Raw genomic sequence first — 25,504 nt, 5'->3', positions numbered from 1 at the left:
GTTTAATTTTTACAGTTTTAATCTGAAAAATAAAAAAATCGAAAATGCTATGTAACTCTGTAATTTGATTATCAATCCCATTAATCATCATAGAAAATAGAGAGGAATTTCTTGTTCCTCCCCACTCAAAGAACCCTGTAGGAGATATGAATTCTAAAATAAAACCAACCAAAACCAACAACAGACAAACAAAAACAAACAAACAAGCGAACAACAAATAAACGACAAACAAACAACAGCAACTTTTTAAGAGCATGAAAACCAAAGCTAAAAATTCTCCCATCTCCCTAGAAAGAGTGGGCATCTGACAACTTCTGCTAGGAAAGACAAAATCCTAGTGGAACAGGGTAGTTGATGAATTCTCTGCCATGCAAATCATGTCTACTCTCATTAAAATACATATTCTGTATTTCAGCATGAGAAAGGATTTGGAAATATTTACTACTTTTCCTGTGCTCAGAACTAGAAGGCATTGCAGAGGACAAAGTCATCAATAAACACATGAGATAAAATCCTGCTGTGCTGATATATTGAAAAAAATTCTTTATACCTTTACATGCCTGTTGCCAGAGGTGCAGTGGAGTCTCAAAACAAAATATAGTACACAGAGTTTCTGGTGAACAACTTGAATGCTTACAAAATGCAACTGGATACAACAAGAGGAAAAAAACTTGCTTTCACACTGACAAGAGAATGACCAAGAAACAAAATACTTTTTAAAATGTTGCTCCTATTATTTTAGGAATAGAAAGGTAAAACCACATTGTGTGAAATATTTTAAAAGCCTACATACCACTTCTGTTAAAACCAGCCCTGTTCCATGCAGAACCATCATTCCTGAGTGAAGATATAAAGCCCACCTGGAAATTCCTAGGTAGGCTAAGATTTCTCGGCGAGTTTTCACTAAAGCTAAGGAATAATGCAATAGATGATCCGTGCCCGAATCCTAAACGTCCAGTGCCAATCCCTTGCGAACAGTGCAGAGGCTTTGGTTAACCAGTGCCACCACGTAAGCCACATTTCCTCTTTTCTCCAGATGGCAGTATGAGTTCTGTTTACAGTATAAAAGTATACTATACACAATGTATATTGTAAAGAATCAGCTGGGTTCTGTCCTTTTCAATTAGCATTGTATTGTAATTATCTAAACCTACAGTGAAGGATATTAACTTAAATTCACCCTAAGAAATATTTTAGCACTCTTCTATAAAAGACAGACGTGCTTACCTTGACTCTTAAATACAATTCCCCTTAGTGTCATACCTAGTCAACTCACCAGAGAAGAAGTCTAAAGAAGAAGTGTAAAGCTCAGTGCTACCCTTTAGGAGCAACAGTACAAACAGCAGCATCTCCATTTCCAAAGCATCAGGTCTAACAAACTGCTCTTTAAACTGCGAGCACGGGCATCATTAACGTAGAATATGTTATTGTCTAGTAATGCCAAATGGATTCCTACAAAATGATTCATCTGTCTAACAGCAACACAAGAAAATAACTGAGAGAAAGGAAATGCTTTCCCCTATTAACATTTTCAGTGTAAACTTATGGGACCCAATCCTTAGCTCTCAACAATATACTATAAATAAAGGCCTTTTTTTTGAAAATTCTTGTCTGTAGATTAATGGTGGACTTCATTAGCAGTCTATATGTGCTCTTAGCTTGGAAGACCCTGGTCCAGTACCTTTTCTATAAAAGGAGGAAAAGAAGCAAAAAAAAAAAAAAGAGAGGAGGGGAGTTATATCATTTGGTCTATTTTTGTATTTTCGGTATTGAGGGGAAAAAATTCCAAAATAAAGTCCAAAATAATAAATGTTTTTCTAGCTTTGTTACTCATCTTTATTTACCTTTAAAGTATTGACAAGTTTTTCTATAATTAATTACCACACAGAAAATACTTCTGATGCTGGTGTGGAGGGTTTATTCCTGCCAGAGAGGAAACTCAGGTACCTGGGGAATGTTTTCCTTTGCCATCTTTAGCTCTTGTAAAGGAAATCAGCTGAGTTTTAGGGTGATGCTTTTAGACATAAAGCTTCAGACTACTCTACCCTAGCCCCCTCCTGAGGAGAATTCCCTTTCTACTAATTTCAGGTAATGTAATATTGTTATAACTTCAGTTCTAGAAGCCTAAATTATAAATACTATGGCAGAAAATTACCACAGGTGTATCAGTTATTTCAAGAACGAGAATGTTATGCTTCTTGAAGATGCATTACACCCTTAAAAAGCACAGTATCATTTGCTAAAATCTTTTCTTTTCTCCAAGCGGAGTTCTCATTGTGCAGTAATGCATTGAGGGAGACACTGGGAATTAAAGAAGTATTTGATTTGTATCGTCCACAGAAGGAGGTCACTGAGGCAAACAAGTCTAAGCTAGCGAGAAAAACTGCAGAGCTATTGCACAGCCTGTCAGTTCCACTGAACCTGAATATTGCATCAAAGATACATCCTGTAAAAAAATTTCCACTGAGTCTAACAAGAACTTCACTGGGTGAAAATAAAAAGGAGTAACTTCAACATTCAACATTCAATTAGGAGCTAATAATTTGACTTTCAAAGGGGTTTTTTTTGTAGAGAAGTTTCTGATGAATCCTTTCAAAGTTCCGGACACTAAATTAACACGAGTGGCTGTGCAAATGCAGTGAGAAAAGGTAGAGAATTAAATCAAGAGGGGCAAAAAATTACTTATTTAATTTCTCATACTTTATGGGTTTGCATAACCCTCAGTGAAAGACAGTCAACTATTTAACTAGAAATGTCAATTCTTCTAAGGACCAAGTTTTCCCATGCTAAAAAAAAAAAAAAAAAAATTACTCTAATTTTAATGGAACCAGTACCCCTGTGCTTTTTGCTACTTATTCCAAAGGGTTTCCTTTCCTTAGAATTACTTTAAATTGACACATGAAATTTGTTTTCCATGAAATCAAAAAATTCACTCTGCCATGTTTTATTTTGCTTTGCTGTGCCTTCTTCACTTATTTCATACATAGATATAAATTAATAAAAAGAGGAACTTGGGACACATTCTCTTCTGGTTTGTATGTTGTTTGGGTTTTTTTTAACTTACAGAGCTTGCAGAATTAGAAAAAAAATCTTGCAGATATTATATTACTAAATAATTTCTGAAAAAATAATCTTAACCATCAATTACTAGGAGTTAACTCCTACCTTACGGCATACTTGTAGCATCACTGAAATGATGGAGGTATTAAATTTTGCAGAGGTTACTGGAAGAAGCTGATAGGCTAACACAGTAATGGATATACCGAGCCATCTTCAAACAATGGAACTTTGGGCTGTAAACGTGCCATGTGTTTGGCTACGCCACGCTGTGTAAAGAACATACAGCGTGGGAGGAACTGCCTCAGTGGCATCAAATAGAGTGCCAAACACCAACGAAATGAAAAATCAGCTACGCTTCTTAAATGTGCTTGTGCACAAGTGTCCAAAGGGTTCCAAAGAAAGGCCAAAAAATCTAGTTACGTACACAAGAACATGTAGAGTAAAGAGGAAAAACTTACTGTGATCCAGTGAAGTGCTCCAAAATGAAGTGCAAACCAACCAAAACCAAAAGACAGTTGACTTTTAAAACCTAGGAACGTGAACTTGTTCCCACTGAAAGGCATGGCAAGTTTCCATGGATGTAAGTTTTGTAGGAATGATCTTTAATACAGCTTTTTAATACTTAATCTATATTACTGTTATTTTTTTGCACAATTCAACTTGGAATGCAGTAGTGTGATATGAAAAGGGTGTTTTGTTTGCAAACTTGGAGTGAAGTCTGGCTTGGACTAGATTGCATAATAAAGAAGCAAGCAAAAGGGAATTTGATACTCACCATTCTGGCAGAACTCAAGTTTTTCAAAACTAAAAGATTAAAAATACTTTGATACTGTTTTTAAAACGAAAACCAAAAGGAAGAAAATGTAAATATTAAACTGTGCCAGATTACCAAGGTCTTTGGTTAATAATCATTACCTTCTTCGAAGCGGTTTGAAACCATTAATAAAGCTATTACCTAAATATACTGCAGAATTAAAAAAAAGTCTCACTGGCTACAAACCAGAAAAGCTAGTAATCCTTTACACTAGCATGTTAAATCTCATACTATCTGTGAGATTTAACCAATCTCTTTTTTCTTCTTCTATATGACCTATTACTGAATTAATTAGGAATTCTCAATACTTATTCATCACCGTGCTTATACATGTTCCCAACTTCACACTCCTGAGAAAACCCAAATCCTTATCTGGCTTCATTGTAAGTTATGTCAAGCAGAAGTTTATGACTGAATAAGCACTCTGGTATTTTGTTGAACCGGGAACTTGACTTCTGCAGATAAGAAGGAGTCCCTCTGACTTCTTCTGTTTACAAGTGCTCAGTTTTATCAGGTCACAGTTGTGCGCCTTTAGCAAAATAGGGATAACAGTTACTGGAGAGCAAGACCTATCATTTTGTCAAGTCATGACTCAAGAACAGTACATGTCCTGGAGAGGAGGATGGAAAGAAGCATAGCATGAATCAGATTCTTAGCACACAACTACAAGAATAACAAGATTAGCATATTTTCAATTATTATTACCATAGACATATATAGAGAAAATTAAGTGGATCAGAAGAATTAAGCTTTGAAAGTATAGATGTGCTAAATTCAGCCATATAATCACGCTGGCAAATATTGATGCTGATTAACTTTGTGCTATGGGAGTTAATGCTCTACATGCAAAGTCTGAAACACAACTCTGGGTTTGGAATTATCTGTTAATCAAATGAAGTACTGTGGATTTTCACGGTTTGCTCGTGCTGCTTTAGCGCTGTATCTTAGTCATGACTTGGCAATTCAATGATCAGGAAGCCTTTGATCTGTTTCCTGACCTCTTCAACAGTATCAGTCAAAACAGAGTGGGAGAAAGGCTGTTTTAATGCAGTGCATATTCTTTCCAGTCAAACTGAGAAGTCACCAGGTCCGTTTCTGAAGACTTTTCTTTTGGTTGCAATTGATTAAAGAGAGAGCAAATTCAATGACCTAAAGTCAGAAGGATATTTATCCCATACTTATAATTCCTTGGGTCAGTTAACACAATGTAAGTTATTAATTCTCCAACTGTGTCACAAAAATGAGTCAGTGCTGGTTAACCAGAAAATATTTTTTCCTGTTAATCAGTGATGTAATTTTCAAAATGAGAGGTAGCAGTAAAGTAAAAACAAAGTAAAAATAAAAAAGTGAAAGTAAAATCTTTACCCTAATAAAAAGGATCTTCTCTCCAACTCTGTATCTTCCCTGTGAAAGACGCTCCACACAGAACTTAGTAGGGCATTTACAAGGTGGATCTTCAGAAATGTGTTTAACCTGTAAAACAGGAAGTTATTGATAGGAACTGTTTAAAATAGCATGCATATTTTCAATTTCAATCCAGTATGTCAAAACATATATTCGAACATTCAATAAGACATTTGTCATAATGCATCATTTGATGTAAGTCAGAATTGATGATATCAAACCAACATCAAAAGAGCAGATCTGGCTGTGAAACTCGCTTGACATTCAAATTGCACTTCTGCAGAGGAACAGCAAAAATAAGCGCAGCATTTTCATACACTGTGGTTTTCCTGGACAAAGTATGTACCTAGTCAGAATCAAACCACGCAAAATTCCAGAGGAACTGGTAGATGTTTGTCCACTTCAAACAATATTCCAAAGACATTTTCATATCCAGTTTGTAAACCAAGGCCTGTAAAAATGGTCTGAGACCCAGGAAAGGACATTTGCAGAATAGCTAACTAATTAAAGTCTTAAATTGTTTAATAAAAAGAAAAAAAATGCCTGGCCAAAGTTGTAGCACTCTAAAGTGCTTTGTTTATCATGAATAATAAAGGCTTCTGAAGTACAAACATGTTTCAGATCTGCTTTATGAATAAAGTCACAGTATGTTAAATAAGCAAAAAAGAACTTATAAGGTAACCAATTATTGTTTCTAAGCTTCTGAAGCTAGCCCTGTTGAGTGATTTAAAGGCTTTCCAATTATTCCTGAAATTGTTCAATGCCTTTATCTGAATAACTTTATTATCTTGTGGAGGGTTTTTTATAAGTATTCTTTAAACTTTTTTTTTTTTTTTAATTAGGGCATAATATTTCTATGAGAAAAAGAATTAAAATAACACTTAACAGAGGAACTCTACGTGTATTTCACACACAAAAAGTGCTTCTCAAGTGCCAGATGAGTTGTCCTCAGTTTGAATGAATCACATTTTGAATTTTAAGATCAGTTACTCACGTGATTTTTATCAACATGGATGAGACAGGCTCCATTTCTGGTGAATAAACTAGACAGTCAACGTACAATAGGAATAATTTACATGAAATCAGTGGCTGATGACTTAAATGCAATTGCAGGCTTTTGAGGATGAAAAAGATGTATTCCTGTATTTCTTGGAATGTGGTTCCAGTGCTTAGGGAGCTTTTTGGCAATGGTCCTCTGAATACTGTTCAATAATCATGGATTCCTGGCATAATATGCTATGGCATTTACCAGCCTGAGAGCTGAAAGTGGGTAGTAGGAACTTAATGCTTCATCCACCACAGTTCATATAGGGAACTAAAACCCCAGAGTAGCTGGGCCTAAACAAGTTCAAGGTTGTTTTGAACCGTGTAAGCAAAACAGACCCATTCTCAGCCTGGGGAGAATGAAAGCCAACAGAACTATTCTGGTGTAAGACAGAGGATAATAGGATCTTCACTGCTGATCCTGCTCTTGAGGGTTCCATTGCCTTACTGCCCCAAAGGACACAGGAGTACCGAGTGGAATTTGGAAATCAAATAAGGAAGCAGAGGGAGGAATTATGTTCTATTTTATTTTGTGTCTGGACTACATGAGCAACTGCTGCTATTTTATGGTGTGAGCGTCTGGGGCAGTGCGGGTCAGGAATCTGGCTGGATGAATTCCATTCTATCCGTGCTGCTTTCTAAATTAAAGGAGGTGGTTAGAGAAAACCTGCACACCCTGTTCAATTTCCACGATATGCAGTTACCAGCCTCCTTCTACACATAACTGTTCTTTCTCAGTTCTGTTGAAACACGAGTACTTTTGCAAAGTTAAAGAAGAAATACAAACCAGAAAATTTTAAATGCAATTATATGCATCAAATGAAAAAAAGTGTTTCAATAAAACGAACGAACATTATATTCCATCTGCTCTTTGTAACAGGAAAGTGGCACATGGATTTTTCAAGAAGTGCTTTGTAACTCCCAGGTGGCACATCTACCTTGCAATGTAGTAGTTACTATGGTAACTGCTTCTTTTTACAGGCTGGATTTGTACTGCTCCAGTTTAACCTCTTCATGGTCTCAAAATGTGTTCTTCTCATCTGATTCCAGCTATTTCAAATGAACCCCTATGGGTCTGCACCAGAAACATGAACACGCAGTATGCTGCAACGAGTTTAATGAAATCCAAAACAAGATTCTAACAATGAGGGAAACAATGCTTGTTTCATGTTTTTTTTTACTAAGTGAGAATCATGCAGAACAGCATAAAAATTAGGCTGAAATATCTTAGAAGTGTTTGTTCACATTCAGTACAAGTCAGTATGAGCCAAATCTTGTCCTGACTCAGTTCTTCCTCAGACAAAGCACCAAGTGGGAGTTGGTGAATAAGGAGTAAAGGAGTAATAAGAAGGGAATGTGGCCCTAAGCACAAAGCTAGGCTAAGCTGCAGAGCTCCTACACAGTGCGACTTTTTTTTTTTTTCCCAAGCTTCAGACATAAATAATTGTGGTCAAAAAACAAATAACTCTGTAATTCTACAAATGTTTTAAACAGAGAGAGCTGTTAAACTCAGGCTTGTGTGTGTTTTGCAAGTAAGTGCATATCGGAATGGAGAAGAGAGGAAGAAGTTCCCTCCCACAACTTACAGCATCATCCAACAGTTTCCCTGTGCTCTTTTTCCCAGGAGACTTTGTGGGTGACGGTGAAGGAGATGGAAGGGGAGCTGAAAGTGTTTCCTCTTGTTCAATCTCTTTTTCCAGTTTTATTAATCCAGGAGGTTCCACTCCAAACCTTTTGGAAACATGCAAATAATAAATTACTAGTCCATATAAAGTATTATGTATTTTAAAACAATAGAGCGGAAAGAATTTCTACTTCGTGTACAATAACAGAATGATGCACATATTAATAAACATGTAAAAAATACACCAACCATTACTGCCATTTCAAATTAATAGAAAAAATAATTTAGATGCAGTCTCTCAGTTAATCAAATTTAGAGGAAATACAGGTACTTTTTCAGCTTCTCTGTCTGATATCATATATGTTGGTGAATAATTTATGAACAAAACTAGACCTCAAAAATTGAAATACCATGCAGTACGGAGTCAAGTTCAGTACATTTGTGCTTTTCTTAATTTTATTTTTTCTTTCCAAATTACTTGACCACTTACATTTTGTGTTAGTATTTTTCAAAGAAATCCAAATGAAAAGTGATTATGGGTTTTCCTGGTCTCAGCTATTGTCTTGAATTTATAGATAAGTAAACTGAGTCATGATCACTATTTTTCAGAGGTGGTTAGTGTTTTAACTGATTGATTTTTGACAGCCAGTCTTCAGATCTCTGTTTCCAGTGGCAAGACTCTTGTAGCTCCAGCTAGAACAAAGTACATGCAACTTCAGCATGGATGAACTCAGAGCACCTGAAGAGCAAGGTTCTTTTTTTAAGAGATCTTTTGAAAGCTTTATGGCAAGTGATTGAGTCACAATCTCACAACAAGCAGCAGAGCCTGGACAGAAGTCAGAAGTCTAAAAGTGCATCTCATTTTCCTAATTACTGATAATCTCCTTCTGGTGGTTTTTTTTGTTGTTGTTGTTTTTTAACCTGCCAACACTGAACAAACCCCAGAACAACACTTTTTCAGAGAATGACTTCAGCTTGGAAAAGCTGTCATGTCAGGTAGACTTCTCATAGCAAACCACTTGCACAAATGGAATCACATTTTCTTCTGTAGCAGAAAAGTCCACAGTCCAGTTGCAGAACTATACTGACTTATCTAGATAAAGACCTGGACACTAAAATATCAAGCAGTAATAAACATATATCATGAAAATTGAAGCTAACTACCATAATGATCTGAGAAGTGTACAGAGAAAAGATAAAAGAGCATATAGCAGCTTCTGCGTTTTTCTGATAACCTTTAATTTAGTCATACCTACTGCCTAGTAAATGAATAGAAAGTAAACCAAGAAGCAAATCTGAGCTTGTATTGGCTTCTAACTGGTGCAGTGTGCCTCATGAAAAGTCAGCCAACACTGAAGCAAGCACTTATATACAATCTATTTACTTCCTGTCTGTCTGCAGATGCTGACAGGCTGTAAATCATTTCATTCCCACCGGGCTCTAAGCCTACTCCTGCACACAGCCTTACTCATCAAATAAAACTCTTCCACTGTAAGAAAAGTTGCTTCTTTGCTTCTACTACTTTTCATAGTTTCTACATTTTGTCTTTCGTGACAGATTTTTAAAGTTTCCTGCACTTCCAGTATTCTGACTTCCTCTGATGAACAGCTGAAAAATAAAATCAACGAACAAACACACACGCACGCGCTTTTTTCCACGTGCTGTATGAACCCAAAGCAAAGTTGCTGGAAAGCTGAAATTGTAAAAACCACATCTTTTCTGAGAGGGGTAGAGGTGCAAATTCTGGGAAGGTATGCTGAGCATTTCCTTTTCTGCTCCTTTCTAGCCTGGCTTCTCACAGCTACATGTGAAGCAGCACTGGACTGTAACATGATCTCTGTTAGACTTCTCAGAGCACCACTTTCCATTTTTATCGAGGTAAAATTAAATACAATAGCAAAAAGACCTTGAAATCGCTCAACAGTCATTCCAAAAACCTGTGAGGGTTGTTCAGCCCTGCAGAGTTTAACAGTAACCCAAGAACTCCATTCTTTGTGCAGAAAAAGTAATTTAGCTGCTTCCCATTGTATAATCTCTGACTTTCAAATACTTAGGGAGAATGCTGGACCTGTGCATCCATTGCAATAATCCTGTGCAATGTCAGTGGTCAATTCCACCCTGCAGGACACTTTCCTCTCTCAGAAATCTCACTGTACTGACATAACATCTGCAAGTGACACAAGGGCTCATTCTAACTATTGAAGTTTTGCAGATGATTCCAGAACTTTGTTTTCATAAAGAAATGAAATTCAGGATAATTTATCAGGTAATTGTATTTTTATTAGTATCTTTGAACTGCCACTCTTTGAGCCAAGTGGTCACACCAGTTTCCCACTCGCTGTGCAGTCCATCCATCAGGACCACCTGTCCCTGTCTAAGAGGACACTATGAGTGAACGAGCTAAAAGCATTACCAAAGCAGAGGTAAATTCTCACCTGCCTCCCCTCCTCCACAGAGTCTCTGTTGAATACGAGTTCAAGTTCAGCAGAACAGAGCTCAGTTTTACTCCTCCTCAAGCAACCCTCATTGTTCCTCACTTGTGCCTCAGTCACAAGTGTATTTGCCTTAAATAAAAAAGCTTAGGTTGACCTACAGGAGTTTCAGACCTGAAGACTAGCAGCAATCTAGCTGGGCACAGTGTGCCAAAAGATGAGTCTGTGTGATGAGTGAGCCACTTTGAACATATCTTTCTGCTTCTAAAATTACTCAGTGTCTGTTACTCGTTCTTTCCAAACAGACCGAGGCACTTTTTCAAAGGTCTCTGCAGCTCCTGTTCTAGAAAGCAGATCCATCCAGGACTGCCAGCAGGCCTGGGTTGCTTTACAAAGCACACATCTGACTTGTGTCCTGTTTAAAGCAGCACAGCAACCTCACTTGAGTGTGCTCTCTCCTACACTTAATGAGGGCAACTATCAATTCTCCTTTCCCATACAGTTCTGTTTTACCACAAAACGGACATCATATATTTGCTTTTCAATTGTATTACCCTGACACTTCAGTTTCTGTGTACCTTGGAAGCGTACAAGTTTACAAATGGGAGTTTGTTTGTTTTTGAAGAGATACTAGAGCAGGGAAAAGTAGACAGACATGGTATTTGACCTCTAAGCTATAAATAAAATTAAAATAAAGAAACAAATATGGAAACAGAAACACAATATATAATATATCATTAATGACATAATATTTGTGTATTATAAATAAAAAAATAAAATAAAAATACTTTAAGGGTAAAGGAATAGATATGCAATATAAATGAAAACATGGCTTATTTATTTGTTCAGTAATTCTTTTCATGTCTGGAACAGAAAGCATCCGATACATGGAAGCTTAAGACAAATACAAAGGATAAGATTCTATTTTAATTCCCTTGCAGATTTATTGAAATCTCACTGCAAAATGAGATTAATCTAACTCAACCAACGTTAGAGAATCCAACACTGCCTAACCACAAACACGCATTACCCGAGGAAGTCGGATGCCATAAAGTAACCACCTGGGGCAGACAGCCTGACAGTTCTGCCCCAGGCACAGGGGCTGTGGGTGCTGGTAGCTCTATCTCCAAGCTGGTCTTGAAAGCACAGCTTGTTTGCTCAGGTAAATTAAGATTCATTAAAATTAATTTCATTATGCACCTGCAGATCAAAATACTTTCTTCTTTGTGGGCAGTTAAAATCATTTGCCATTTGAACCCAAGTTCTAGAGGTAGCAAAATAATTGAAAACCTGAAATCACTATTTTTTTGGTCATTGCTGTTCTTATGCAAGCTTCCACTGATAGCAAGGGTTTTCCTGAAACTTGACCATGAGACAAATTTTTGGTTTTCCATGTGAGTTCATTCACAAAATACAAATACACGTGACGCAATTTTAACACAGCCAATACTAGTTTTTAAACTAGGAATAAACAGGGGTCTCATTTGCCTTGACTGTTACCACAAGGAATTCTTCTGAAATTAATGAAACTATCTGAACACAAGGAACTCCAATTTGACACACATCGATGAATGCAACTGCAATTCACATGCAAGACTGGGCAGCAGAGCTGCTGCTCATGTATTTTTCAGTAAATCTTAGGCACTGTGCTGGTTACATCTAAATCTGTAAAAAAGGGGGGGAAAATCACATTCTATAATTTTGGCTGTTCAGCAAAAGTCTTTGTGTTGATGTCAAAGACAACATTACAGTGCAATGAAGGTCCAGCACAGCTAGAATAATCTTGGTCAGATTTAGGTCATGTGAAGATCAATTTATTATCAGTAAACTTAATTAAGTCGCAGTTGTCTATAAAGAGATCTGACTTTAGAAGGAGAAACAGCTCAAAGCTTTATAGAAAAAAAAAAAGCAATTCTCAAACCCTTCCTCTCCTAATACAAGGACAGCCAACAAATATCTTCATTGAGATACAGCGATTTTGTAATGTTTGCTAACAACTGCCCTCAAGAGTGACATCAAGACAAACATTCTATTTGAGCCTAATGAGCACAAAAGTTAGCTTGAGATGTGCTGGTTTAATGTCTGTCAATAGCCCCTGCTGTCATGAATGCAAATATTTCATCAGTCTTTAAATATTTTCACCTACCTTGCTGCAATTCTTCCCAGTTCCAGCAAACAAAGGCACACTTCTCTTGGCTGCTTGTGGAGTACTAGAAAAGCAAAATGAAGATGGAAAACATTGATAAATAAAAGCTATTTTAAAGATCTTAGTGATGGAATGGAACCTAATCATGAACATCTGTAACTCTTGACTCTGATAAAAATCTGTTTTCTTTGGCTTGCAGTAGAGTTTTACTGGAATAAAAAGGATGGGATTGATCAGTGGTTCTCAGAGTTCAGACAGGTCAGAAGTTCCATGAATAATTATTTGGGGTAATTGGTAATCTGCAAGCAGTTCACAGCTATTTAAAAATAATCAAGAGATCTGGCACAATTTAATTAGTAGAAAGTCAAAAATAATAACATTAGAGTGATATTTTTCTTTCTACAAACTAAGAGAATTCATATCCTTTAGATCACCATTTTTCTAGCTCAGCCTGACTAATTAATATACATTAACCACTTGAACCCGATGTGCCATGGGCTTACCCCACCCTCCACGGGCAGGACTGTGACCAGCACTTCAACCAAGAGACACTGAAATTGCAACAATTAACTCTCACTTTGCTCTTCATTCTTATCCTTTCTTTTTGCTTTATATTTTCTTAAGTGATATCTTTACGCTTTCATATTGTTGCATTTCTGTAGATGAGAATAACCAAAATGGTCACACATCTCCTTTCCATTGCAACCAAATTGATCTAAAATAACCCAAATATAAACATAAATATAACACAAATATAAATATAACCGAATATGATTACAACTATAACTATAAATATAACACACTAGTCATTCATTGTGGTTTCACTCTCACCTACCCAAAGGAATCTATTAGCAAGAACCTCAGTTAACCCTTGCCTTCAGGGACAAGTTATAAAAATTATCAAATACCACCACAAACCAAGACATTCCCCCCCGACCCCCTCACAATTCAGAATAGGTAATGTTTTGTAAAGATGTCCAGCAAAGCATTTAAGCAAAATCCAAAATCAATAAATGAAGAAAGGCCTGTGGCTGTTTGCATAATCAACTCCCCAAAATTCCAAGAAGAAAGGAAAAATAGAAGAAAAGGGAAAAAAGTAATTATGAGTACATTGTAATCTACTCTTCAGGAATACCTACTAGAGTAGAGCCCTCATGTTGTGGGTAAAAATCAGGTTTTAAATATTTCCACAATAATTTTAAAAATTGCACCTTACACTTCAGGTTGAAGTGAGACCAAAAACTAATTGTGTGACTATTTGTATAAATCAGAAAAAAACTAAACAGCATCAAAATAAAATTGTTCTCACGGAGTTAAGATATCAGCTATATAAACTTTTGGTAATCTAAAGACTCACCTAACTCAAATGCATGAAGAAAAAATACCATACCTGAAAAAGATATTTTAACGTCTAGTTAAAGCTCTGAAAACAATTGCTTTGTTCTATGCATGTATGAGCCCCCAAAGGGGAATCCAAAGCCCTGAACATCTCTAGGTAACCAGTGCCCTGAACCTCCAGCTCCCGTGACTTCCACATGAATAAGTGTCAGTGCTGTCAGTTGAATGCTCATCCCAATATCTTGTCCTAGGGCCTGTGTAGCCCTCTGAGAGGTATGCATTTGTCCTCTAACCTCATCCCAATACATTTTCAGAAGTGAAACTGCAGAGCATGAAAGCTAAACAGGCACTGCACTGGGAAAAATATATTCATTCTTCAGCCATCTCTTACTAAGAATATAAATGATGATCACTTGGACGTTCAGCTATTTCCAATATTCTTCCTTCCTACAACACAGTAATTACATTAAATAGTTAACTTTACTAGTAATCAGTATTTTTGAAGTGTTACATTCATGACCCTAGAAGTGTATTCTGCTATTTTGGTTTTAAGCTGGTTGTGGCAGTCCCAAAATAAAACTTGATCTTAAGAAGTAAACCATCCCCCAAAATAGAAATGGAATAAACTGGGTTTGGAATAGTCAAGGAGAGTCAATTGCAATTCATACATATGCACAACTGAATGACTTTGGGATGTAGGAAAAAGAGAGCTTCAACTACTACTATTTGCAAAAAGATCCATAAATATAGCTGGAAGAAAATCTCATTAAAAAAAGTAAAAAATTATCTACCCAAACAAAGCTCATAGACCTTTAGCAAGTCTGACTCAACATAATCTAGACACATTTCATGCATTTCACACTGAACAACGTGGCATAGTGAAATCATTGTTAGAAGATGAAGATGTGTGCAGGCAATAACCAACCACAAAAACAAACATCATATCATCTCATCAGACAGTGCATCTGACAAGAAAAGATCAGCATTCCTGAGGACTATACAGCATATATATCTGGGGACTTCAGAGACCAAGAAATGTTACTTTATGCAGATCTCCTGCATAAAATGAATGGAAATATCCACCTTTCTAGAGAATCTTGCTGATGGCATTTGCTGGACAGGAATGCCATGGGAAGATGGAGAAATAGTGCAAACAAGTCTGGCTCATTTTAGGTCCTGCCTTTTCATCTCATCTCTTCAAATGCTGCTTATTTCCTGTCCTCACTGCCTGCATCTTTACATGTTACCTCCAGCCATCCTTGTTAACAATAACTCCTTTTCAGCTCCTGGGAGATTTATCCTTGCTTCTCTCTGGCAATAACATTTCTTCACATGCTCCCATCTTGTTGCTATCCCATTCTCTCTTTACAGGTATTCCTCTTTTTTTCACTCAGTCTCTGTGCCTCTTCCCTGTTCTTGGGAAGCACACACACACACATACATATATATATATATATATATATATAAATAAGGGACTTCACCTGTCCATTCCCCAGTGCTCCTGACCGCAATGCCAGGAGAAGCAGCGGAGGAGCAGCTTCTGCTTTCAGCACTGTTAAAACCTGGGCAATGCACACCGAGTCCATGTGTTTACTGAACATGTTGAAACAGAGAGTTCACAGTAACATTCAGGTTTTTGTTTTGCTGGTGGTTTTGTGCTTGTTTTAAATTAGTAGAATATCCAATCCAAATACAGAAATAAAGCTCTCACAACTTCCTGCCAAGTTTCAAATCTTGGCTCCTAACACTTTTATAAACCGTTTTTAATGAAGTCAGTCTTCCTTCTGACATAAACTTTTTTTTTTTTTTAAGATTAAGATATTGGGCATAGCTGAATCATGAAAAGTAAATATGATTTCTGTTTCTAAGGCATTCCCTAGCCCACTAGAAGCAAAAATTTCACCAAGTGCCTCAGTGTTTATTATCACAGGCTTCCAGCTGCCATCAGACTCACACTAATTTAGGGAAACTTTTCCAAAAGGTTGGTCCTTTGATTCTTCTTCCTATTGTCTCTCACTTTTTCCTCCAATTTTTATTCTGATCCTACAGAAGGCTTTTTGTTCTTAAAAAACCCCCAACATTGCTTTGTCAACACTCTGTTAACTTATCCCACTTACCCTTGGTTCTGCATCAGAGGTATGCTATGGCACACTTGCGCTTTTCCCACACTCCCTGCCCCATTTCAGCTCAATCACTCATGGAAGTCTCAAAACAATTAAGGTGTCAAACATACTAGATCTAGGGATAGCAAAGAATTCAGCTAGAAGGAATACAGAGATCATCTAAACACTAATAATGTACTGAAATGCTTTAGTTTAACAAGCAAATCCAGTGGTAACAACACGGAGTCCAGGATGCTTCTATAGTCCTCAAAATGAGACATATTCAGTAATATTATGAGTAGTTTAGTAAAGAGTTGTGAAAGATGGGACAAAATCTTATTCTGATGCAACTTTATGTAAATTTTAACATGGTGTTACAATATGTAGATGTGTCAGTATAAAAGAACAGAAAAAACTTGCGAAATCAGATAAACTACAGCAATAATTAAAAAAATAATTTTCCCCATGTATAAAATATATTTAAGCAAGCAACATTTGTGTATTTTTAAAAATAACCTTGAAACCAACAATGTTAGAAGAGGGATCAGAGGTGTTTGTGTTCCAGTTTACTATTTCCACTAAAATAGTAAAAACTTTTATTTAGGAAACCTGTCCATGAAACTCTAATCAATCAGTTGCATCAAAAGAAGGCCATGTCACATAGTGTGTGTGCACACCTAGAGAATATGCAAGCACAAAACATGAACCATCAGCAGCACCCAACAACTCCCCAAACAAATGACACATCAGCATGCTGGCACACTCAGTGGCAAACCCTTTTCTTGCCGGGTAGACTTTATCACAGAAGAGATGCAGAATATTCACTGGTTCCAAATCCTACAATCATCCAACAACACTCCATTACCACAAAGAGTTCAGAACTTATGCTTTATGTTCACTTAACTAAGGCAATCACGGAAAATCTTACCGTTCTTATTGGTCCAAGAAGCTTTCTTTGAGTATTACACTCTTCAGGCATGACCAAAATTACAAATAGCTCCACCTAGAATGCTTCCATAAATAAAATTACCATAACTGTGGGAATCTGCTGCCCTGAAACCTATACAGGGAAATTTACAGAGTACATTTATGGGAACAGAGGAGTTAAAGGCAGTGTTAATATCCTTACACTGCAAAGAGTTAGTGCATCATGTTCAGAGTCCTACATAGTCTAATATACCTAAGAAGACCATTCCATGACACCCTACTTCAAGATTTGCACAGATGATCAAAATTTGGATTTGGGGTCATAATTTTTTGTATTAACAAAGCTAATGCCTTCTCCTTTAAATACTAACTTTAAAAATAAAAACATATGACAAGCATGTTAAATTTGGCAATGAGTGCAGGGAGCACACATGGTGCCCCTCTATTTTACAGCACTCAAAGTTATCCTTACGTACTGTGTTTAATTGCTATAATTTTTACAGATGTTCACGTATGAGCTGCAGCTCATACATCAGGTAACCCAGCCACCTTTTCTTTGCAAAGGCATTAACTCAGAGACTTTCCTGCCAAGTCTCTGCAGTTAGAAATAAATTCCTACCAGTCAGCTCTGGCTGTGTTAAAAATCTTAACAGGAAACTGTGTTTCCAATTTGTTTGCATTTTGACCTAAGTTAAAGCATGATAACATTCAGCAAGACAAACTACATAATATTACAGACTACTAGCAAATTAGCAGTACAAGTCTTCAAACTTTGGAGCTCTCTATGATTCTCTTTCAATGATACTTAAAATAAATAATGATTAGACAGCATAATCATATCTACTAGTATATCAAGCACCTTTATTTTTCATTCTATTTACTTTTCCTTCTATTGCCTTTGAAGACTTCAATCTTGTTTCCGTGTTTAGCTCAGCTGAATAGCCCAAGTCCAACAAAGCATTTAAAACTGTACTTAATTTTAAATAACCACATAAATTGCTAAATTAGTAAGGACAAGACCAAAACGAGATGAATAGGTCTGCTCACCTGCTTGTCTGGTGAAATCTCAACCTTTTGCAGAAGCAAGCCTCTAAGAATATTCAAGATTCCCATTAAAATCACTGTCTTGGGTTCAATGCAGGATGTGTTCTATTCACATCTGTTGAAATTGGTTGCAGAGATGTTTTGCTTTATCTCATAACTCTGGGGGGAGGGGATTAAACTTGAGATTGGGAACAGCAGCACAGCCTGTGTGCACTGGATTCCCAAGAGGAACACTGGACCCATCTCACCACCACTGGCCCCTTCTACAGGATCATCTCTGCTCCAACAGAACCACATCTGGCACTCCAGGAGGAGTTAACCGGGCTGCTCCCAACACCCTGACCAACAGGGGGTCAAGTCCTGTTCTGACCCTGTCAGTGTTTCTAGGATTTTTTTTGTTTGCTTGGGTTTTTTTTTTGTACTACGACATTTGTATTGTTAATATTCCTAGTAAAGAAATGTTATTCCTATTCCCATATCTTTGCTTGAAAGCCCCTTAATTGCAAAATCATAATAAATCAGAGGGAGGGGGTTTACACTCTGCATCCCAAGGGGAGCTCCAGCTTTCCCTGGCAGACACCTGTCTTTCCCAACCAAGAAATTCACTTACCTGGCTGCTCATCAGGCTGGGACTGCTCCTGTCTGCTCTAGTCTCTGTTGGAGACAGTTCCATTCCAGTGAGGAATACCTTTGGATCACTCCAGTCTAAGTGCTAAAACTTTGGGAGTCCTGGGTACATTTGTGTGCAGTTATACTCACATGATTTCAGAGACTTCTTCAGGACTCATAACAATGAGATAGTAATGAGAAATAATAGCAATTAACAATTGCTAACAATAGCAATTGCTTAGCCAGTCTAGATTTCATTTTGCTGATCTTTAATATACTTGGTACTTTTTTCTTTTTAAATCAGTAGTGCCATAAATCCATCATTCAAGTATTTCAGTGCACTAAACCCTCAAAATCACTCTTATCATTCTAGAATACATATTTGCCAGAAAAAGACCTCAGGAATATTTTATATGACATAGCAGCATGACAAAAACATCTCTATGTGCCTTTAATTAAATAACACAGTATTTGCATATAATAAAGCAGACAGAATAAGAGTAAAAAAATGAGGATAAAAATCCACTCAATTGAGAACATTGATACAATAGGGTTCTCCAATACAGACAGGAAAAAACTGCTTTATAAGTAACAATTTACACACCAATTTACTGAGTTTATTAGCTGTGGGGAAAACCAGAAGAAAATACAGAAAACAGTTACCTCTGTAACCATAATTTCATCACAATTATTCATAAAGAGGTCATTCACACACATTTCCCACTACTTTGAAAAGAACCTTTGATATTGCTTACCTTTGCTGAATTTTTGCTTCCTATGCATTGATGAAGTGATTTGTGGGAGAGAGAGGAACATAAAAGCTTTAGATGGGCAACTATTAAGATTTATCATTATTTCCAATACAGTAAGGAAAATCTCAAAAGAAAGCAAAACTTTGAATTGATGTTAAACTGAGGGAGAAGAATAGCTGCTGGTTTTATCTATTTTTTTTTTTCCAATGGCATGATTACCACCCCCTTCTCAAGTTCATAAAAATGGGTCAGAATATTACCAAGTCCTAATCCTATTTCAAGCACCATAAATCTTTTAGTACATTTTATATTACAGAAAGAAACAACAGGACCTAGTTTTTAATCAGTGAAGAAAACCAGTCACTAATCAAAGCAAAACAGAGCACAGGTTTGCACGTTCAGTCATATTTCACTTTGGTTTTCTGAGAGAGGAAGTCCTCTGGAACACACCTTTTCAGGTGTATTTGCACTCTGTGTTTTACTATGGCAAGCAAGGCACTGTGTGTGTGTGAAAATTAACTTCTTAGGAAATGTCAGTATTCCAGCTATGTCAATTCCACCTCTAAACTAGATCTAGCTTCTTTAAAATGTACAATAAATTTGTGGAACAATGGCAGACGGCTGGGCTTACCACAGCAATAGAAACTTAAAACACCTTGAAGTATTCCATTGACCAGAACTTCTTCTGCCTATCTCAGGCACTGGAGGTCTGCATCTCCTGGGGCTTACAAGCTTCTTGCTCCTAGGTTAATGTCCAACTTCCTCACCATTTCAGATCATTGAAACTACAATTATTATTCATCTTCCACATCATTTACCATAACAAATAAGAATTTCATCTCAAAGATTCAATTAACAAAATAGAGTCAATATATATATTCAACTTACTATTTGTCACCTTTGAGATACTAATCTGTCCTCTGCCAAGCATTTTCTCCCAGACGTATAAAATAATGTAATTTAAAAACCTCCCAGGATAAAAGAACAGACAAACGGAAAAGAAAAACTCTCTCAGACATATTTGTGCTAGACTACAGAAGCAGAACAAGACTGTAAAAGGATGGGAATAGATCAGTCACAACACACATAAGAGCTTCAAGAGGGCAAAGGCTTTGTGAGCAATGGAACAAAGAAGCTTCTTCATTCAGCACAGTGTGTTCATTTGTCTTCCATAGAAACTGATCTGTCACCACAACTGCTTTACACTTTTATCTGATTTCAGATAGCAAACATTGGACTCTGCATTTCATGAGATTTGGCTGAAAAACTCTGAAGTCAAGATTGGTAAGTTTTCTTTCAAAGAGAGGAGAGTTAAAACAACAAAGACTATGTAGTATTATAACACTGCTTTCCTAAGCAGTACAATACTTTTCATGAAACACCCTGAAGTAGTACTTTTGGATAATTTTTATCCAGAACTGCACAGGGGAACCAGAAGGAAAAAACGGTCAGCATACAGAACAGAAAAATTTTGTATCTTCTTGCTTCCTGTGCAATTCATTAATCTCCACAAATAGCCAAATGACTGCAGACAGAACTGTGCATGCACTTGTATCCTACTCTTCCAAAACAGAAAAGCACCATCTTATACACTGAACTAAGGAACAGCATTCCATGCTCAGAAAAGACTGTGTAGGGTGAAAAATCATTTGTGTGCAAGAAAACGTAGCAAGATTTTTCTCTCATTTAAGTTCCTCTTAAAATTAACTTAAATGAGTGTTATGTGATGTGTAGTTTATTTGTTCATTCTACAGACAAGTGGCAGAATTAACACAGTCAAACACTACAGCCAGGACCTATTAAAAACCTTTCTGTCTCGCAAGGCTAAACGCAAAGGAAAAATTATTTTAAATTATCAACTACTACATAAAGAATAAAGAAATACATACCCAAACCTTCTGATTCAAACAGGCAGGTATCATCCACACCTACATCTCTGCACCAGGATAAGAAATTTGCCGTGTTGTCCCGTGCAAAAAAAGACCCTGAAGGAGCATTGGCTTTGCATGGAATTTTCCGAACTGGTAAGGTCTGAAAAACAGGAATTCTTTATTTAGCTAAATGATACATGCTAGCATAATACTTGAGTAGTATGAAATCACTATGCAAGTTTTGCATAGATGGGTAACTCCCATCCATTTATTTCCTTGGCCATTAAAGAATTCCAAGCAAAGAAGCATGAGAAGGGAATTTAACAGCATGAAATTCTCAACCAAAAAGTCTTTCCAAAGGTCCATGCAATGAAGTTGAGAGCTGAACCAAGATTGGCTACTTCTTAGGAATATTGGTAACGACAGGTTTTGGATTTAGTGTTTGATCCAGTTCACTGAATTAAAAAAAACCCCCACAAACAAAAAACCAAACCACACCAAAAAAACCCCCCAAACCAAAAACAAATTAAGACAGACTTTAAACTAGGAACTGAACTTTCTCACAATTAAGGGTGATTTATTTTCAGTTCTATGCTAGGAGGCAATCGCAGTGTAAAGGAATGGGTCTTGAGGCCCAAAGACTACAAACACTTCAGACAGGTCACTGTTTCCTGTTTAACAACACACAGAAGTCCCCAGTTCACAACACAGGAGCGTAAATCTAATAATATTTACAAAGTCAATAGAGACAGGCTCTGACTGCACCCGAGCAGTTCCATTTACATGATTTCAGTATCAGACAGGATGCTACTGATACTGCATCAATATCTGCACCAAACAGAGTAATTACCATAGCAGACCTGCTGCCTGCACTGGTACATTTACTGAGACACAGAAAAAAAGAAGTCCTTAGCATTTAGTCCTCACTTAAGGCTTTTCCTCAAATGAAAAACAGCTGTAATACATGGCCAACTGAACAAATATGTTCATATATGCCATAGCACATTGATGCTATGTAACTTTAGGAATCTCTAAATCATGGAGGAATTCAGACCTTATGGTGATTTGAATGCACTGTTTTTCCAATGCTGATTTATGAAATGTTTACTTCTGTTCTGGAGTCAGTAGTTACCCAATCAAAAGTGAGCTAAGGGGTAGAACATTGCAAATATGGTGTCGCTACTCACTCCTAGCTTAAAAATCACTGGAAATGGGGGGAGGGGGGTGGGGAAAGGCACAGGAGTAGGCTTCCCTTTACAACAGGTTCTAGCAGCATAATATTATCAGTATTAACCACAGCTTAGAAGGAGTTTAAATATTATATGATATATATGACAGCAGGAATGTTAAAGGCAGAATAAGTCTACATGCACAGAGCTACTCATTGCTATCTACCCAACAAGCCAAATAAACTGAAAATAGAACAACTGCAGGCATAAATCCCACTGTACTTATCAATATGTCAATGGGGACTACCAGATTGTCTTAGATATATAAATATGTCTCGCAGATTTATGCATTTAAATCTATTCTTCAAATCACCACCTAGCTTTCATTCCCCCATGATTCTTACTCCAATTACACAATTTACATTTCCTTGTTTTGGAAAAATTAACTTATGGTTCAAACTACTTGCAAGGAGATATTAATACCTTGCTGTAATTTATATAAAACACCAACCAATTTAGCATTGTATTTTGAACTAAAATCCAGGTAAACCTTGTGTCACAGATACCATATCACCTCCTGGACCATCCTGGAACAAGGAGGGGAAAGCAAGAAGAAAGCAGGGAATTAAAACCAGCTATTCTCTAATCCAGAATAAATAAGTTTAAAAAAAACCCCTATAAAACATGAATTCTTTCAGAGGGCTCTAGATACGGAACAATCTTATGGATCAGAGCCCAATGAAGTTTTTAAACATTATTTCTGCTCCCTTTCCATGCTTCTGGAGGGAAAAAAAAAAAAACAAAAACAAAAACAAGAAAACCCCAAGAATAAAAAGTGGAAATAAATGCTCAGTTCCTTACAGATCAGGGATTTTTTTATTTTCTTTTCTGAAAAAAAAAGTTATTAAAAACTGTTAATAATCCTGTCAGCACTAAAGAAATAATTTAGGAAGAAGTAATGCAGCATTTGTCCGTCTCTGTCTCTCCCTTTACCCTTTCCCAGGAGATTTTAACTGGACAAATCTAATAGGTTTAAAAGTCCACCCAGTTTTTTTAAAAGGAGTCCCATCAGTGACTCTGGCAGCCTGTTGGAAGAAGGTCAGCTAGTCCAGGCTGCAGAGGAAAGCTGTCAAAACAGGACTCCAGTTTCATAATTTTCCACTAAAATCTTATACAAAACATTGCAGAGACATTAAAGAAGTTCCTTCTTCAAACTGGTTTCCAAAGGTTAGGTTCAAGCCGACCTTACCTCTCTCAGTGCAGAAGAGGAACAGGCAATGTGGGCAGGGATATTGGACTGGCACCAAGCAAAATGGGAAACAGGCAGAGAGCAGCAAGAGCTGGGCTGCTCCATGAGGGGAAACAACCCAGGGACAAAGGGTGACCCCAGCACAGGCAGGGATAGCCCTCCCTGGCAATGGTGTGCTTCCAGAGCACCCGAATAAGGCAGTGCTGGGAACAGAAGAGCTCTAGACCACTGCTCTGTTAGAGGAGGAAGAGCCAAGCCAGGTCCGGGATGTGCAGGGAAGACAAGGCAGAAGAGCAGAAGACAAGGCTGGACTCAGGGCTGCAGCCAGGAAAGCCAGCAGGCAGGCACCAGGCTGGAGATGGGCTGTCCACAGGGGCTAGGGTGAGAGGGACGCTCTGGGCCGTGGGCAGAGAGGGCAGCTCAGGGTCTCAGCAGAGGCTGGTCACCTTTATTAAGGTATTTTGATTCCCTTCAAACAAATAATCTGCGGTTTTTAGTGACTCGGTGGAATCAGAAATACTTGGTGGTTTATAATTAACCCCATCTTGTCAGTAGGTGCAAAGAGGTGCCATTTCATTGAGCTCTATCAATCTAGTTACATAAAACATCCACCATACATACGTCACACTTGATCGTATTCTCACTGAGTCAAATTACCAGCAGCTCGGAATTGGTTTAACAACATGGAAATCAAATGGAATGGAAGTCTTTTCCCATATCATCTCTGCTTGGACCAAATTATCTGAAGTGATATGTGGATATTGAATCAACTGAGTTACCAGTCAACATAAGGGGACCAAATAAACTATATCTGACACTACTATGCCCTTTGTAATTTTTGATGTATTACATCTGATTACAAGCACAAATTCTGGATGATCTACCATGGATGAACAGCACTGTGACAGGAACAAGATGCCAAGAAGCCAGATCCAATGCTCCTGGCACTTGTAGACTTGTGCCTAAGAACTTCAGAGAGAATGGAAAGGAGATAGGGGTGCAGTTACTGCATGTGTAAGAGCAGACTTGCAGTGTCAAATCACATCACCTCTCAGTTCCCATCTCTGGATTTTCTGCAGTGTCCATGGGTTACTTTTTTCTCAGGCTTGCCTTTGCAGTAAACCAGTGAGTCTTCTCCCAGAAAAAAACCTGTTTCTGATGCCAGGAACAGCTCAGGAGGGCTGGTGACATCATACTGAGTTGGTTTGCTCCCACACAGCTCTCCAGCTCTAGACAATTCTGTACCTTTAAACTGCTTTGTGCTGACACAACTAGAATAAATAGCCTATATTCTTTTGAGTCCTGCTAAGGGTACTGAACACTGTTCTGGAAGTCTGTAATAAACCACTCAGACTACCTTAGAACTACTGAACAGCAACAACAACAAAAAAAATCCAAACAACCAAAAAACGCCCACCAAACAAAAACCCAAACCAAACAACACAAAAAAGAAATTCTTGTGTGTGCGACTGGTGGCTGCCATCTGGCAATCGGTGATTTGGGCTCAGTGTGGGCACAGCCCATCTGCTCGCCCTGGCCCTGAGCCCAGCAGCACGAGCGAGCCTGCAGTACTGAGAGCAGGACCTGTGGTGTGGCACAGAGCCTCCAGCAGCACAAAAGCAGCTAGGAGTGAGCAGGGAGCCACGAGAACCTGCCCTGCCTCTCTTTTAAGGAGCCACTGGGAAGGCACTGAAACGCCTGGCACAGGAATGCAGAAAACCCTGAGAGACCCTTGGGTCACTGCTGCTCCCCGGTACCAACACATTGATAAATCTGCTCCTAAGTATTCTGTATCTTTGGATTTATGTACATTGCAGTGGCTGAACGCAGAATTTCTTTCAAGAAGAGCAATTCAGAACAGATGGTTTACGTGTCAGTAATCACCTGAAGTTTCATACACACGACTATCCATAAATTCC

General features: G+C 37.6%; 1 protein-coding gene across 6 annotated transcripts in view; it reads right to left on the bottom strand.

Annotated features, from left to right (window-relative positions):
- Positions 1-25,504, bottom strand: part of GAS2 (growth arrest specific 2) — a 92,992-nt gene that overhangs the window by 21,918 nt on the left and 45,570 nt on the right. For all 6 annotated transcript variants that reach the window (XM_040068746.2, XM_040068745.2, XM_058421229.1 and 3 more), the window contains 4 exons: positions 21,186-21,327; positions 12,525-12,588; positions 7,909-8,053; positions 5,240-5,347 (listed from right to left, as the gene is read on the bottom strand). In XM_040068746.2, the coding sequence (XP_039924680.1) occupies positions 5,240-5,347; positions 7,909-8,053; positions 12,525-12,588; positions 21,186-21,327 (459 nt within the window). The remainder of the gene's footprint in view (positions 1-5,239; positions 5,348-7,908; positions 8,054-12,524; positions 12,589-21,185; positions 21,328-25,504) is intronic.

This window comes from Hirundo rustica, chromosome 6 (assembly GCF_015227805.2).
Source record: "Hirundo rustica isolate bHirRus1 chromosome 6, bHirRus1.pri.v3, whole genome shotgun sequence".
Taxonomy (NCBI): domain Eukaryota; kingdom Metazoa; phylum Chordata; class Aves; order Passeriformes; family Hirundinidae; genus Hirundo; species Hirundo rustica.
This window is presented reverse-complemented; position numbering and strand designations above follow the sequence as displayed.